The sequence below is a fragment of the Triturus cristatus genome, chromosome 2_2, assembly GCF_964204655.1.
Source record: "Triturus cristatus chromosome 2_2, aTriCri1.1, whole genome shotgun sequence".
NCBI classification, from domain to species: Eukaryota; Metazoa; Chordata; class Amphibia; order Caudata; family Salamandridae; genus Triturus; species Triturus cristatus.
Genome location: NC_140582.1, coordinates 1249134531 through 1249148632, shown reverse-complemented (window position 1 = coordinate 1249148632; position 14102 = coordinate 1249134531). Strand labels below are relative to the sequence as shown.

Here is a 14102-nt window from a genome sequence, read left to right as displayed (position 1 = left end):
TTGGGTCTTCACGTACACACTGGTGGGGCGGTGAGGGGGCTGATTGAAATATGAATGGTTGTCCATCCTCTTCCCATCATTTCAAACTCTTGAGGACTACATCACCAGGGAGGGTTCGTGGGGCATCCGCGGAATCTCATCTGTCCGATATCATTCCATCTGTGAATATTCCCCGTTCTTTCTTTAGTCATATAATTCACATAAATGAAATAAAACAGAGTAGAAGAGAACTCTCATAATTTGGGCCATGGGTAGCTCCGTGGTCCCACTTGGTCCCTGTGTCTTCACAGCCTGATGATGTTTCCTTGGTCCTGCCCCGCATCCCCCAACTCTTCTTGCCCAGAGATGGGCTTTTCTTTGCCTCTTCAGGAGATTGGCCCAGCCTGTGGTTTTAGCTTTCACTGCAGTTTGCTCGGTGTCCCGGGGGCTCTGACAGGTCACTCTCTAGGGGGTTGGGTGGTCTCCAAGCATCGTACCAAACCGATGAAGAGCCGTCTTTCGAATTATCGCTTGGATCACAGTTTAAAATTCATAGATCTCTGCAAAGTAAGAGGGACGCTGTACCCTGCACATACCTAGCGGCGCTGTCACCTCTGCTCTTCGGGCCCTCCATCGTAAGGTTGTCACCGTTGATGTAAAAACATATACCAGTGATACTGCCGGTGACGTATGTTGCAGGACTCCATCCGCAGCCAATCAGCACACCTTATAAACATTTAAACATTTGTGGAATGGAACAGAGCAACTAAGCTCAAACTCTCAAAGCAGCCCTCAAGGAGCTTTCTCACATTAAAAGGTTTGTTAAAAAAAAAAAAAAAGTGCAGGTAGTGAATTTTCCAAGAAGTTGACTAAAAAGCCATAGGTTTTGTAGAAAAGTATGAATTGGGGCTCCAGAAATATGCTTCCATTAAGAACAGCTTCAAGAGGAGGACATCAACAAATTTTTCTGCAGCTCAGTTTCCCAAATAATTTGGCTAAAATCCCAATTTTCCGATGTCTGACGTCTCCATGCCTCCTATATGTTTCGTATAAAGCATCTCTCTGTACGCCTGCCTCCCTCCTTCCTCGACACCTTCCAAGCAGATCGTGGTTGATGAACGAACATGCCCCCCAGGGCAGCGGGCGGGCCTTCAAACATCTGTCGACGATTCTCCACCCCCATGACAGCACAGGGGTGACCCCTCAAGGGTCAGGAGAAGGAAGAGTAGAAACAGCGAGAAGTGAACACCAGCGTGGCCTCTGTAAGGAAGGAAACGATGTCCCATCAGGAATCGATCATTACAAGTCATCACTAAAACATCAGCTTGAAATCATTTCCAAGCCCACACACGTTTGCCTACAATTCTATCTTTTGTATGAAGGTACACTGATGCTAGACTTTTATTGTGTGACTGCATCAGTGGCTGTCCTGCAGCATCTTTGCCCACGACTGCCCTCCTATCTGCCCTCCTCTCCCCTCAGACTCCACTCTGCATTTCTTTGTGTGTAAATAAAATATTGAAAAAAACTTTTCATTATTCCAAAGCTAAAAGTAGGCGCTGTCAGTGCTTATTTTTTTGTGGCCTGATTATTCCAGTGTCTTGCTAGAAAACCTTTATTAACTCGGGATTCAGAACTGATTGTTGCCTTTTCATCCACATGACTCGCATGCAAAGCCGCGTCCCCCTGAAGTATGGGAAGATGATGTACTTTACATTAATGACTTTAATCAGAGGTTTTTTTCTGTTTTGCGGTTGTGCCATATATTTTGCTGCTACAGAGTTGGAGGAGACTGTGTTTTCAGTGACATAACACATTTTCTAGAAAAACAGGTAAAATATACAAGAGCGGCAGTCTGTGCTACCCAAATGTGTCTCTAGGTACCACCATCTGTCCGTTTTAGGGTTGCTGCAGTGAAAGCATTATATGCATGCATTCTCTAAACGCCAGAAAAACACCTTCTCTGACAGATATTCACAGGCTGAAATGCATAAACACCGAACAATACAATGCATAAAAACTGAGAACACTTCAATAGACTCTTTATTTCCCAAAAATAGACACTGCAAACAGAAAACGCAATAAATATCATGTCGGGCGCCCGTGTTTAAAAAGTACCACACCTGTTCTATTGAACAAGAAACAGTACACATATTCTCTGTGGCACCCTCGTGTACATGTCACCACATCATTACAGGCAATCGAGTCAAGCGACATACTGGCATCACTAGTTGTGTGGGCACAGGGCTCCGGCTGCAGCCAGTGTGCCAGTGCAGAGTCTTGCATCACTAGTTGTGTGGGCACAGGGCTCTGGCTGCAGCCAGTGTGCCAGCGCAGAGTCTTGCATCGCTAGTTGTGTGGGCACAGAGCTCCGGCTGCAGCCAGTGTGCCAGTGCAGAGTCTTACATCACTAGTTGTGTGGGCACAGAGCTCCGGCTGCAGCCAGTGTAGAGAGAATCTTGCATCACTAGTTGTGTGGGCACAGGGCTCCGGCTGCAGCCAGTGTGCCAGTGCAGAGAGAGTCTTGCATCATTAGTTGTGTGGGCACAGGGCTCCGGCTGCAGCCAGTGTGCCAGTGCAGAGAGAGAGTCTTGCATCACTAGTTGTGTGTGGGCACAGGGCTCCGGCTGCAGCCAGTGTGCCAGTGCAGAGTCTTGCATCACTAGTTGTGTGGGCACAGGGCTCCGGCTGCAGCCAATGTGCCAGCGCAGAGAGTCTTGCATCCCTAGTTTTGTGGGCACAGGGCTCCGGCTGCAGCCAGTGTGCCAGTGCAGAGTCTTGCATCACTAGTTGTGTGGGCACAGGGCTCCGGCTGCAGCCAGTGTGCCAGTGCAGAGAGAGTCTTGCATCACTAGTTGTGTGGGCACAGAGCTCCGGCTGCAGCCAGTGTGCCAGTGCAGAGAGAGTCTTGCATCACTAGTTGTGTGGGCACAGGGCTCCGGCTGCAGCCAGTGTGCCAGTGCAGAGAGAGTCTTGCATCACTAGTTGTGTGTGGGCACAGGGCTCCAGCTGCAGCCAGTGTGCCAGTGCAGAGAGAGTCTTGCATCACTAGTTGTGTGGGCACATGGCTCCGGCTGCAGCCAGTCTGCCAGTGCAGAGTCTTGCATCACTAGTTGTGTGGGCACAGAGCTCCGGCTGCAGCCAGTGTGCCAGTGCAGACTCTTGCATCACTAGTTGTGTGGGCACAGGGCTCCGGCTGCTGCCAGTGTGCCAGCGCAGAGAGAGTCTTGCATCACTAGTTGTGTGGGCACAGGGCTGCGGCTTTAGCCAGTGTATGGTCTTGCATCACTAGTTGTGTGGGCACAGGGCTCCGGCTGCAGCCAGTGTGCCAGTGCAGAGTCTTGCATCACTAGTTGTGTGTGGGCACAGGGCTCCAGCTACAGCCAGTGTGCCAGCACAGAGAGAGTCTTGCATCACTAGTTGTGTGTGGGCACAGGGCTCTGGCTGCTGCCAGTATGCCAGTGCAGAGAGATTCTTGCATCACTAGTTGTGTGGGCACAGGGCTCTGGCTGCAGCCAGTGTGCTGGTGCAGAGAGAGTCTTGCATCACTAGTTGTGTGGGCAAAGGGCTCCGGCTGCAGCCAGCGTGCCGGTGCAAAGAGTCTTGCATCACTAGTTGTGGGGCACAGGGCTCTGGCTGCAGCCAGTGTGCCAGTGCAGAGAGAGTCCTGCATCACTAGTTGTGTGGGCACAGGGCTCCGGCTGCAGCCAGTGTGCCAGTGCATAGAGAGTCTTGCCTCACTGGTTGTGTGGGCACAGGGCTCCGGCTTCAGCCAGTGTGCCAGCGCAGAGAGTATTGCATCACTAGTTGTGTGGGCACAGGGCTCCGGCTGCAGCCAGTGTGCCAGTGCAGAGAGAGTCTTGCATCACTAGTTGTGTGGGCACAGGGCTCCGGCTGCAGCCAGCTTGCCAGTGCAGAGAGAGTCTTGCATCACTAGTTGTGTGTGGGCACAGGGCTCCGGCTGCAGCCAGTGTGCCAGTGCAGAGTCTTGCATCACTAGTTGTGTGGGCACAGGGCTCCGGCTGCAGCCAGTGTGCCAGTGCAGAGAGTCGTGCATCACTAGTTGTGTGTGGGCACAGGGCTCCGGCTGCAGCCAGTGTGCCAGTGCAGAGAGAGTCTTGCATCACTAGTTGTGTGGGCACAGGGCTCCGGCTGCAGCCAGCTTGCCAGTGCAGAGAGAGTCTTCCATCACTAGTTGTGTGGGCACAGGGCTCCGGCTGCAGCCAGTGTGCCAGCGCAGAGAGAGTCTTGCATCACTAGTTGTGTGGGCACAGGGCTGCGGCTTTAGCCAGTGTAGAGTCTTGCATCACTAGTTGTGTGGGCACAGGGCTCCGGCTGCAGCCAGTGTGCCAGTGCAGAGTCTTGCATCACTAGTTGTGTGTGGGCACAGGGCTCCAGCTACAGCCAGTGTGCCAGCACAGAGAGAGTCTTGCATCACTAGTTGTGTGTGGGCACAGGGCTCTGGCTGCTGCCAGTGTGCCAGTGCAGAGAGATTTTTGCATTTTGCATCACTAGTTGTGTGGGCACAGGTCTCCGGCTGCAGCCAGTGTGCCAGCACAGAGAGAGTCTTGCATCACTAGTTGTGTGTGGGCAAAGGGCTCCGGCTGCAGCCAGCGTGCCGGTGCAAAGAGTCTTGCATCACTAGTTGTGGGGCACAGGGCTCTGGCTGCAGCCAGTGTGCCAGTGCAGAGAGAGTCCTGCATCACTAGTTGTGTGGGCACAGGGCTCCGGCTGCAGCCAGTGTGCCAGTGCATAGAGAGTCTTGCCTCACTGGTTGTGTGGGCACAGGACTCCGGCTGCAGCCAGTGTGCCAGCGCAGAGTGTATTGCATCACTAGTTGTGTGGGCACAGGGCTCCGGCTGCAGCCAGTGTGCCAGTGCAGAGAGAGTCTTGCATCACTAGTTGTGTGGGCACAGGGCTCCGGCTGCAGCCAGTGTGCCAGTGCAGACAGAGTCTTGCATCACTAGTTGTGTGTGGGCACAGGGCTCCGGCTGCAGCCAGTGTGCCAGTGCAGAGTCTTGCATCACTAGGTGTGTGGGCACAGGGCTCCGGCTGCAGCCAGTGTGCCAGTGCAGAGAGTCGTGCATCACTAGTTGTGTGTGGGCACAGGGCTCCGGCTGCAGCCAGTGTAGAGAGAGTCTTGCATCACTAGTTGTGTGGGCACAGGGCTCCGGCTGCAGCCAGCTTGCCAGTGCAGAGAGAGTCTTCCATCACTAGTTGTGTGGGCACAGGGCTCCGGCTGCAGCCAGTGTGCCAGCACAGAGAGAGTCTTGCATCACTAGTTGTGTGGGCACAGGGCTCCGGCTGCAGCCAGTGTGCCAGTCTTGCATCACTAGTTGTGTGGGCACAGAGCTCCGGCTGCAGCCAGTGTGCCAGTGCAGAGTCTTGCATCACTAGTTGTGTGGGCACAGGGCTCCGTCTGCAGCCAGTGTGCCAGTGCACAGAGAGTCTTGCATCACTAGTTGTGTGGGCACAGGGCTCCGGCTGCAGCCAGTGTGCCTGTGCAGAGACTTGCATCACTAGTTGTGTGGGCACAGGACTCCGGCAGCAGCCAGTGTAGAGTCTTGCATCACTAGTTGTGTGGGCACAGGGCTCCGGCTGCAGCCAGTGTGCCAGTTCAGAGTCTTGCATCACTAGATGTGTGGGCACAGGGCTCCGGCTGCAGCCAGTTTGCTGGTGCAGAGAGAGTCTTGCATCACTCGTTGTGTGGGCACAGGGCTCTGGCTGTGACTCTGCAGTGTGCCAGTGCAGAGAGAGTCTTGTATCACTAGTTGTGTGGGCAAAGAGCTCCGGCTGCAGCCAGTGTGCCAGTGCAGAGAGAGTCTTGCATCACTAGTTATGTGGGCACAGGGCCCCGGCTGCAGCCAGTGTACTGGTGCAGAGAGAGTCTTGCATCACTAGTTGTGTGGGCACAGGGCTCTGGCTGCAGCCAGTGTGCCAGTGCAGAGAGAGTCCTCCATCACTAGTTGTTTGGGCAAAGAGCTCCGGGTGCAGCCAGTGTGCCAGTGCAAAGAGAGTCTTGCATCACTAGTTGTGTGGGCACAGGGCTCCGGCTGCAGTCAGTGTGCCAGTGCAGAGAGTCTTGCATCACTAGTTGTGTGGGCACAGGGCTGCGGCTTTAGCCAGTGTAGAGTCTTGCATCACTAGTTGTGTGGGCACAGGGCTCCGGCTGCAGCCAGTGTGCCAGTGCAGAGTCTTGCATCACTAGTTGTGTGTGGGCACAGGGCTCCAGCTACAGCCAGTGTGCCAGCACAGAGAGAGTCTTGCATCACTAGTTGTGTGTGGGCACAGGGCTCTGGCTGCTGCCAGTGTGCCAGTGCAGAGAGATTTTTGCATCACTAGTTGTGTGGGTACAGGTCTCCGGCTGCAGCCAGTGTGCTGGTGCAGAGAGAGTCTTGCATCACTAGTTGTGTGGGCAAAGGGCTCCGGCTGCAGCCAGTGTGCCAGTCTTGCATCACTAGTTGTGTGGGCACAGAGCTCCGGCTGCAGCCAGTGTGCCAGTGCAGAGTCTTGCATCACTAGTTGTGTGGGCACAGGGCTCCGTCTGCAGCCAGTGTGCCAGTGCACAGAGAGTCTTGCATCACTAGTTGTGTGGGCACAGGGCTCCGGCTGCAGCCAGTGTGCCTGTGCAGAGACTTGCATCACTAGTTGTGTGGGCACAGGACTCCGGCAGCAGCCAGTGTAGAGTCTTGCATCACTAGTTGTGTGGGCACAGGGCTCCGGCTGCAGCCAGTGTGCCAGTTCAGAGTCTTGCATCACTAGATGTGTGGGCACAGGGCTCCGGCTGCAGCCAGTTTGCTGGTGCAGAGAGAGTCTTGCATCACTCGTTGTGTGGGCACAGGGCTCTGGCTGTGACTCTGCAGTGTGCCAGTGCAGAGAGAGTCTTGTATCACTAGTTGTGTGGGCAAAGAGCTCCGGCTGCAGCCAGTGTGCCAGTGCAGAGAGAGTCTTGCATCACTAGTTATGTGGGCACAGGGCCCCGGCTGCAGCCAGTGTACTGGTGCAGAGAGAGTCTTGCATCACTAGTTGTGTGGGCACAGGGCTCTGGCTGCAGCCAGTGTGCCAGTGCAGAGAGAGTCCTCCATCACTAGTTGTGTGGGCACAGGGCTCCGGCTGCAGTCAGTGTGCCAGTGCAGAGAGTCTTGCATCACTAGTTGTGTGGGCACAGGGCTGCGGCTTTAGCCAGTGTAGAGTCTTGCATCACTAGTTGTGTGGGCACAGGGCTCCGGCTGCAGCCAGTGTGCCAGTGCAGAGTCTTGCATCACTAGTTGTGTGTGGGCACAGGGCTCCAGCTACAGCCAGTGTGCCAGCACAGAGAGAGTCTTGCATCACTAGTTGTGTGTGGGCACAGGGCTCTGGCTGCTGCCAGTGTGCCAGTGCAGAGAGATTTTTGCATCACTAGTTGTGTGGGCACAGGTCTCCGGCTGCAGCCAGTGTGCTGGTGCAGAGAGAGTCTTGCATCACTAGTTGTGTGGGCAAAGGGCTCCGGCTGCAGCCAGCGTGCCGGTGCAGAGTCTTGCATCACTAGTTGTGGGGCACAGGGCTCTGGCTGCAGCCAGTGTGCCAGTGCAGAGAGAGTCCTGCATCACTAGTTGTGTGGGCACAGGGCTCTGGCTGCAGCCAGTGTGCCAGTGCATAGAGAGTCTTGCCTCACTGGTTGTGTGGGCACAGGACTCCGGCTGCAGCCAGTGTGCCAGCGCAGAGAGTATTGCATCACTAGTTGTGTGGGCACAGGGCTCCGGCTGCAGCCAGTGTGCCAGTGCAGAGAGAGTCTTGCATCACTAGTTGTGTGGGCACAGGGCTCCGGCTGCAGCCAGTGTGCCAGTGCAGAGAGAGTCTTGCATCACTAGTTGTGTGGGCACAGGGCTCCGGCTGCAGCCAGTGTGCCAGTGCAGAGAGAGTCTTGCATCACTAGTTGTGTGTGGGCACAGGGCTCCGGCTGCAGCCAGTGTGCCAGTGCAGAGTCTTGCATCACTAGTTGTGTGGGCACAGGGCTCCGGCTGCAGCCAGTGTGCCAGTGCAGAGAGTCGTGCATCACTAGTTGTGTGTGGGCACAGGGCTCCGGCTGCAGCCAGTGTAGAGAGAGTCTTGCATCACTAGTTGTGTGGGCACAGGGCTCCGGCTGCAGCCAGCTTGCCAGTGCAGAGAGAGTCTTCCATCACTAGTTGTGTGGGCACAGGGCTCCGGCTGCAGCCAGTGTGCCAGCGCAGAGAGAGTCTTGCATCACTAGCTGTGTGGGCACAGGGCTCCGGCTGCAGTCAGTGTGCCAGTGCAGAGAGTCTTGCATCACTAGTTGTGTGGGCACAGAGCTCCGGCTGCAGCCAGTGTGCCAGTGCAGAGAGAGTCTTGCATCACTAGTTGTGTGGGATAGGGCTCTGGCTGCAGCCAGTGTGCCAGCGCAGAGAGAGTCTTGCATCACTAGTTGTGTGGGCACAGGGCTCCGGCTGCAGTCAGTGTGCCAGTACAGAGAGTCTTGCATCACTAGTTGTGTGGGCACAGAGCTCCGGCTGCAGCCAGTGTGCCAGTGCAGAAAGAGTCTTGCATCACTAGTTGTGTGGGCACAGGGCTCCGGCTGCAGCCAGTGTGCCAGTGCAGAGTCTTGCATCACTAGTTGTGTGTGGGCACAGGGCTCCAGCTACAGCCAGTGTGCCAGCACAGAGAGAGTCTTGCATCACTAGTTGTTTGGGCACAGAGCTCCAGCTGCAGCCAGTGTGCCAGCGCAGAGAGAGTCTTGCATCACTAGTTGTGTGGGCACAGGGCTCCGGCTGCAGCCAGTGTGCCAGCGCAGAGAGGGTCTTGCATCACTAGTTGTGTGGGCACAGGGCTCCGGCTGCAGCCAGTGTGCCAGCGCAGAGAGAGTCTTGCATCACTAGTTGTGTGTGGGCACAGGGCTCCGGCTGCAGCCAGTGTGCTGGTGCAGAGAGAGTCTTGCATCACTAGTTGTGTGGGCACAGGGCTCCGGCTGCAGCCAGTGTGCCAGTGCAGAGAGAGTCTTGCATCACTAGTTGTGTGGGCACAGGGCTCTGGCTGCAGCCAGTGTTCCAGTGCAGAGTCTTGCATCACTAGTTGTGTGGGCACAGGGCTCTGGCTGCAGCCAGTGTGCCAGTGCAGAGAGAGTCCTCCATCACTAGTTGTTTGGGCACAGAGCCCCGGCTGCAGCCAGTGTGCCAGTGCAGAGAGAGTCTTGCATTACTAGTTGTGTGGGCACAGGGCTCCGGCAAGTGTGCTGGTACAGAGAGAGTCCTGCATCACTAGTTGTGTGGGCACAGGGCTCCAGCTGCAGCCAGTGTGCCAAAGCAGAGTCTTGCATCACTAGTTGTGTGGGCACAGGGCTCCGGCTGCAGCCAGTGTGCCAGTGCAGAGAGAGCCTTACTGTCAGCGAAGACATCCAAGCTGCAGATCAATATATATACTTTATCGTGGTATAGGTTTCTGAGGGCGCCAGCTGCTGAATCTGTGTTACTATTTTAGAGATGGGATTGTCCAGCTTGGGAGTCAGTTCTTAAGTTCCATGGTTGAGAGGTTGTAGCAGACTCCTTCTCTAGTCAGTTTGTTGGTGCTGTGACTTCACAAAAGTGCTTTTCCAAAGCCAGTCCTGCATATTAAACCTTTCTCCTGCCCTCTCTGTCTTTTTTTTCCCTAGATTGAACACTGCCATTCAGAGTGTGTAACTGATGCTCAGATCAGCGGCTCTCGCTTCTGTGACCCGGAAGGAAACGCCTTTGCCGTGACCGGATATGACCTCAGTGAAATCATCCGATACATCCAGGTTTAGGGGCCTTGCAGTAGACTTTCTCCAAAGTACAAATGACTTTGAAACACAATTGAGTTCAGCATTAGGTGGGAAAAGGGGCTGCGTGAATGTGCAACTCTAGGAGGCGGACGTCAGAGCTGCTGGGCGACTTCAACAAAAGAGCAAGTCTGCGGCACAACCAACAGGGTGTGAAGGACTCAAGGCACCAAGGAATGTCCACGATAAGTGGACGCAGCCTGCAAGGCAAAGTGAAAAAGATGTCCTCGTCCTCAAAACATGGTCCGCAGCGAAGCTCAAGAAAGGCGGTCACTCCAAGACTAACTGCGTGGCCCATTGTCTCCTGATGCTCAGTGAGACTGAGTGATCCATCGTTGACTGAGTTGAGGAGCCTGGAGCGAGCCCCGGGGTCCTTTGCTGCAGCTGTTAGAGTCTCAGATGTGATTGACTTCTGGGCCATGATGGTGTGGCCTGTGAAGTGTTTGCCGTGTTCTTTCGTCTGGGTTTCTCTCTTGCTTTCCTTGAGTGATATTTATTGAGGTGCCGTACCACTGATGGTTTCCCTTCCTCGCTGTCTCCTGCGCGCTGATGTATTTGTTTCTGGGTAACCCACTCCCACATTTTGCTTTATTCTGGTGTTTGAATTTGTACCCAGTTGGTGACTTTAAATTGTGGCTCCAATTCTTTCAACCCCCTAAGCTGTCATACAAGCAGTAGTATTTGTGAAGTTAGAATAGATTAGAGGGGCAGCTCCATCTCTGCCTGCAGTCCCCAAAGCCAATAGAAGGCCAACTTCTCAGGACCTTGCCTCAGACAGTGCTTGGACCTTTGTCTGTACAGACTGCGCTTAACTAGATATCTGCATCTCGGAACAAGCCCTTGGTCCAGCAGGACAGATGGAATTTGTTGGTGGAGCCAAAGGATCTTTGGCGAGCTCCGCTTGTACTTCTCCTTTGATGAACCCCACAGTCCGCTGCTCCACGCGTCCCGCGCCCACCTCCAGGCTGTCCTGCTCAGGTCCCATTAGAGAGACTTGTGAACGCACACATCGGAACTCAGCACTTGTCCTTTGCATCTTCCACTGCACCACCGATGGAGCAGCGTCTAATCTGCAGGTTCCAGTCCTGGTGGTCGCACTCATCCTCCCGACGTCAACTGAATGCGTAGCATTGAGTACTAGCACCACCTGGTACCAGAGCTCATGGGAAAGAGCTACCATTCCTACCGTAGTCCAAAAACCCAAGTCCTGGTTATTTTATTGACACTGGTGTGAACCGCACTGCCCTGTCAGGTAGTGGAATTCAAAGTGCTTAGTACTTCCTGTTGTTATAAATCTTCTCCCTTTAACAGAGTCTCAAAGCTCGCACTGGGTGGCTGTAGTATGGGAAAGGTTGGGTGAGTCACAAAGCCGACGGTCTTACTCAATGGAAACCATGCCACACCTGTGCCCTAAACTGCGATGCCATCGCGAGATCCTGCCCCTTCAGTAGCCTGGAGTAGAACTGGTGGCAACTGTGGGACGTCTTTCCCTCAGTGGAAGGCATGAATGTAAAGAGTGACCCACTCTGGAGACATTGCATGCCATCCGCTTATCTCAAAGTCCCTTGCGGGTGACGACGCTTGTAAACAAGCCAGGGGTATCCTTTCAGCTTCCATAAGAGCAGCTTCGCTAGCCTGTGGCTTCTCATCTAACAGTGAAGGCACAGTGTCTGATGCAGGACCGACTGAAGGCCCAAGGTACCTCTGACAGGATGTTTTCTCTCACCACACAAGCTTTACAGTATGCCAGTGTCTCCATACAGTGCTGGCGCGTGGTCTGTCTACACATGTGAGCAGAGTCGCTAAACAGGCTGCACACTACCTTTTCTCTCCTCCTCATCTGCATGCACAACAGAATGAAATTCGAAAGAGAATTCTGCCACAGGAGATATGCGTCTTGCTCTCCGAGGGTGCCAGAGAGACCCTCCGAGAAAGGCGTTGGTTACTATTCCTGATAGTTCCTTGTCCAGAAAGGTTTGTTGGTGTCCAGGAGATGACACCGTTTCTGGTCACTAATGCTCAGTTGCAGGGCACAGTCAGTGCACTGAAACTCTGAGTACACTGGGCTCAGGGTTGGGGACAGCGGCTACCTAGTGCCCCAGTGCACTCAACGGGCCTCCGCATGTGGTCAGAAGTTGCGGTGGGGGCTGTATCTCCACAACTGATGTCAAGAGTCTCTGACGGCACTTGGGGGAACCCACCAGAGAGTGTAGCGTATCATTGGTTACTAGCCTTGTCAGGGGAGCTTACCCAGTGCTTTAAACTGCAACATTTCCACAAAGGCTACAGCTTGGACTGAGTCCCAACAGTTCTGGCAGTAGCGCGCCCTCCCTCTCTCAGCCAATGAGATGAGTCCAAAACCAAATCCAGATTTCCTTGGACTCCAGGGACTGCTGTAGAGGTGAGTGCAGGCACCATCTGGCAATAGAGGACAGAGTAAGCTCTTCAGCGTTGGATGGCGATGGGCCGGCACCTTGACCCAGATGGTGCTGAAGGTTCCTGGGCACCTGGGATGAGCATCCGTCTTAGTGACGGGGTTGAGCCCTTGTTATTCCCAACAGAAGTGCAGGTCAGTCGATCCTTACTGTGGCGTGAGAACCACTGGCCAGGCCAAAGACTTTAGTCCCACATCTAACTACCACCTTTTTATGCTCATCTGAATATTTCCTGACATTCTGTGACCAGTATCAATGTTATGGACTGACCGGATTGAACGATGGGTTCAGAGGAATACTGGTCACAGTGAGCCGCTCTTCCTTGTGTTTTGCCAGTGGGGCTGGTGTCGGATCTGAAGCAAGTCAGGGAAGGGCTCCCCACCATCCCTGACCTCTCCAATGGATGCAATCAAACGCTGCCTCCGGAGGTTCCGGCCTATTCCAGTGGAACACTCTAAGCACATCCGTGCTGCCACCTAAGTCCGCTAGACACGGATGTCTGAAATGTTCTTTCAAACTTTGCTGGTGCCGTTCCATTGGTCCTCAAGAGACCAGGAACAGACTGGCTTCAGGATCATACTGTTCCTTTATCCATCACCTCCTGGCTGGCAGGAAAGCCATCTTTGCTTTTGTTGTAAGGTGGCCCATATTTCTATGGAGGTGGGTGGGCACATCGCCCGCCACTTCATGGGCAGGTGTCTAGGGTTGTCCTTCCAATCTTCCTTTACAGTTCTATAGGGCCACATAGCACTTCCCTCGTGAGGGGTTCTTCTGAAGCCCTCATTGTTTTCAGGGTCTTGTTGAACTTTTCCATAAAACCATTGATCAGGGGGTGGTAAGAAGTTGAAAACTGATATGTAATACCCTCTACACGCCACGTGGCCTTTACGTAGGACAGGAAGTTTGTGCCCCTATTACAAAGCACAATCCAACTGAATTTTCCAATGAGTTCCTAGCTTCCATAGGGGTAAATACTTGTTGAATACACTTTTTGCCAGAGGTTGTGGGAGGCTGTCGGATACCAACAGCGTCAATCACCACTATTTCAAAAGGGTGCCCACATCTGGTAACAGTACAATCGGTGCCCTGGTCTTACTGCCTGTTCTAGCTTCAGCACAGAATGATCTCATAGTAATCCCCAGGGTCACTCTTTCCCCTTCAGGAAACCCTCCCTCACCTTAGCAGAGGAGAAAGAGAGGAACTAGTCGGTTACCTCCACTGTCTCCGAAGTATCGTCTTCGGGTAATATACCGACAGAAGACGCCCTATTTTATTGATGACGTGCGTGTATGTATGCATTGGTGTTAGTGGAGCTCGAACGCTGCGGAGTGCTGAACAGGGGGACATGGGCTTCCCCAAGATACAATCCTCAGGGGAAAGTTCAGGGTGCTTGCCAGGTCAGAGGTGGGTCTGCATCTTTTTTCTGAATTGTAGAGTTGGAGCTGATGTCAGTAGGGATGCTGTTCCAGATGATGGGAGCATGAAGAGAGAAGGCTTGCCTTCTGGCTTTTACCTTCTTGCAGTGTTGTCTCCAGTCTGGTGATATTGGGCTAGTTTAGCTCTTCTTGTCAGTCCCATCGTAAGTGCGGATGTTGCAGTATCTTTACTAGTACATCCTGTGGCTTATTGTGTTGCAAAATCCAAAAGATATTGAATGTAAACCATCAGATTTCCATTAAAATTATGTTAGAGTGAGTTCTACAGCATTTTATTTATATCGCCATCCATAAAGTTAAAAAGAAAGGCGACATGTTCCTGCATTCAGCTTCTTACCTATTCGCTCAGGCATCGAAAACTGGTGAAACGCGCCAACTTAGGTTATCGGTGAGTAGTTCTAAAATGCGAAAGTTCAGGAAACCAACTCAAGTCATTAGCTGCCAGCATTCACAATTGAAAAC

The 14102-nt window shown here is 53.5% G+C and overlaps 1 protein-coding gene across 1 annotated transcript in view; it reads left to right on the top strand.

Annotated features, from left to right (window-relative positions):
• WDR54 (WD repeat domain 54) overlaps positions 1-13897 on the top strand; it is a 144173-nt gene extending 130276 nt beyond the window's left edge. The window contains exon 10 of the mRNA XM_085642947.1: positions 9623-13897. Coding sequence (XP_085499073.1) covers positions 9623-9754 — 132 coding nt within the window. The 3' untranslated portion in view covers positions 9755-13897. The remainder of the gene's footprint in view (positions 1-9622) is intronic.
• The last annotated feature ends 205 nt before the right edge of the window (positions 13898-14102 follow it).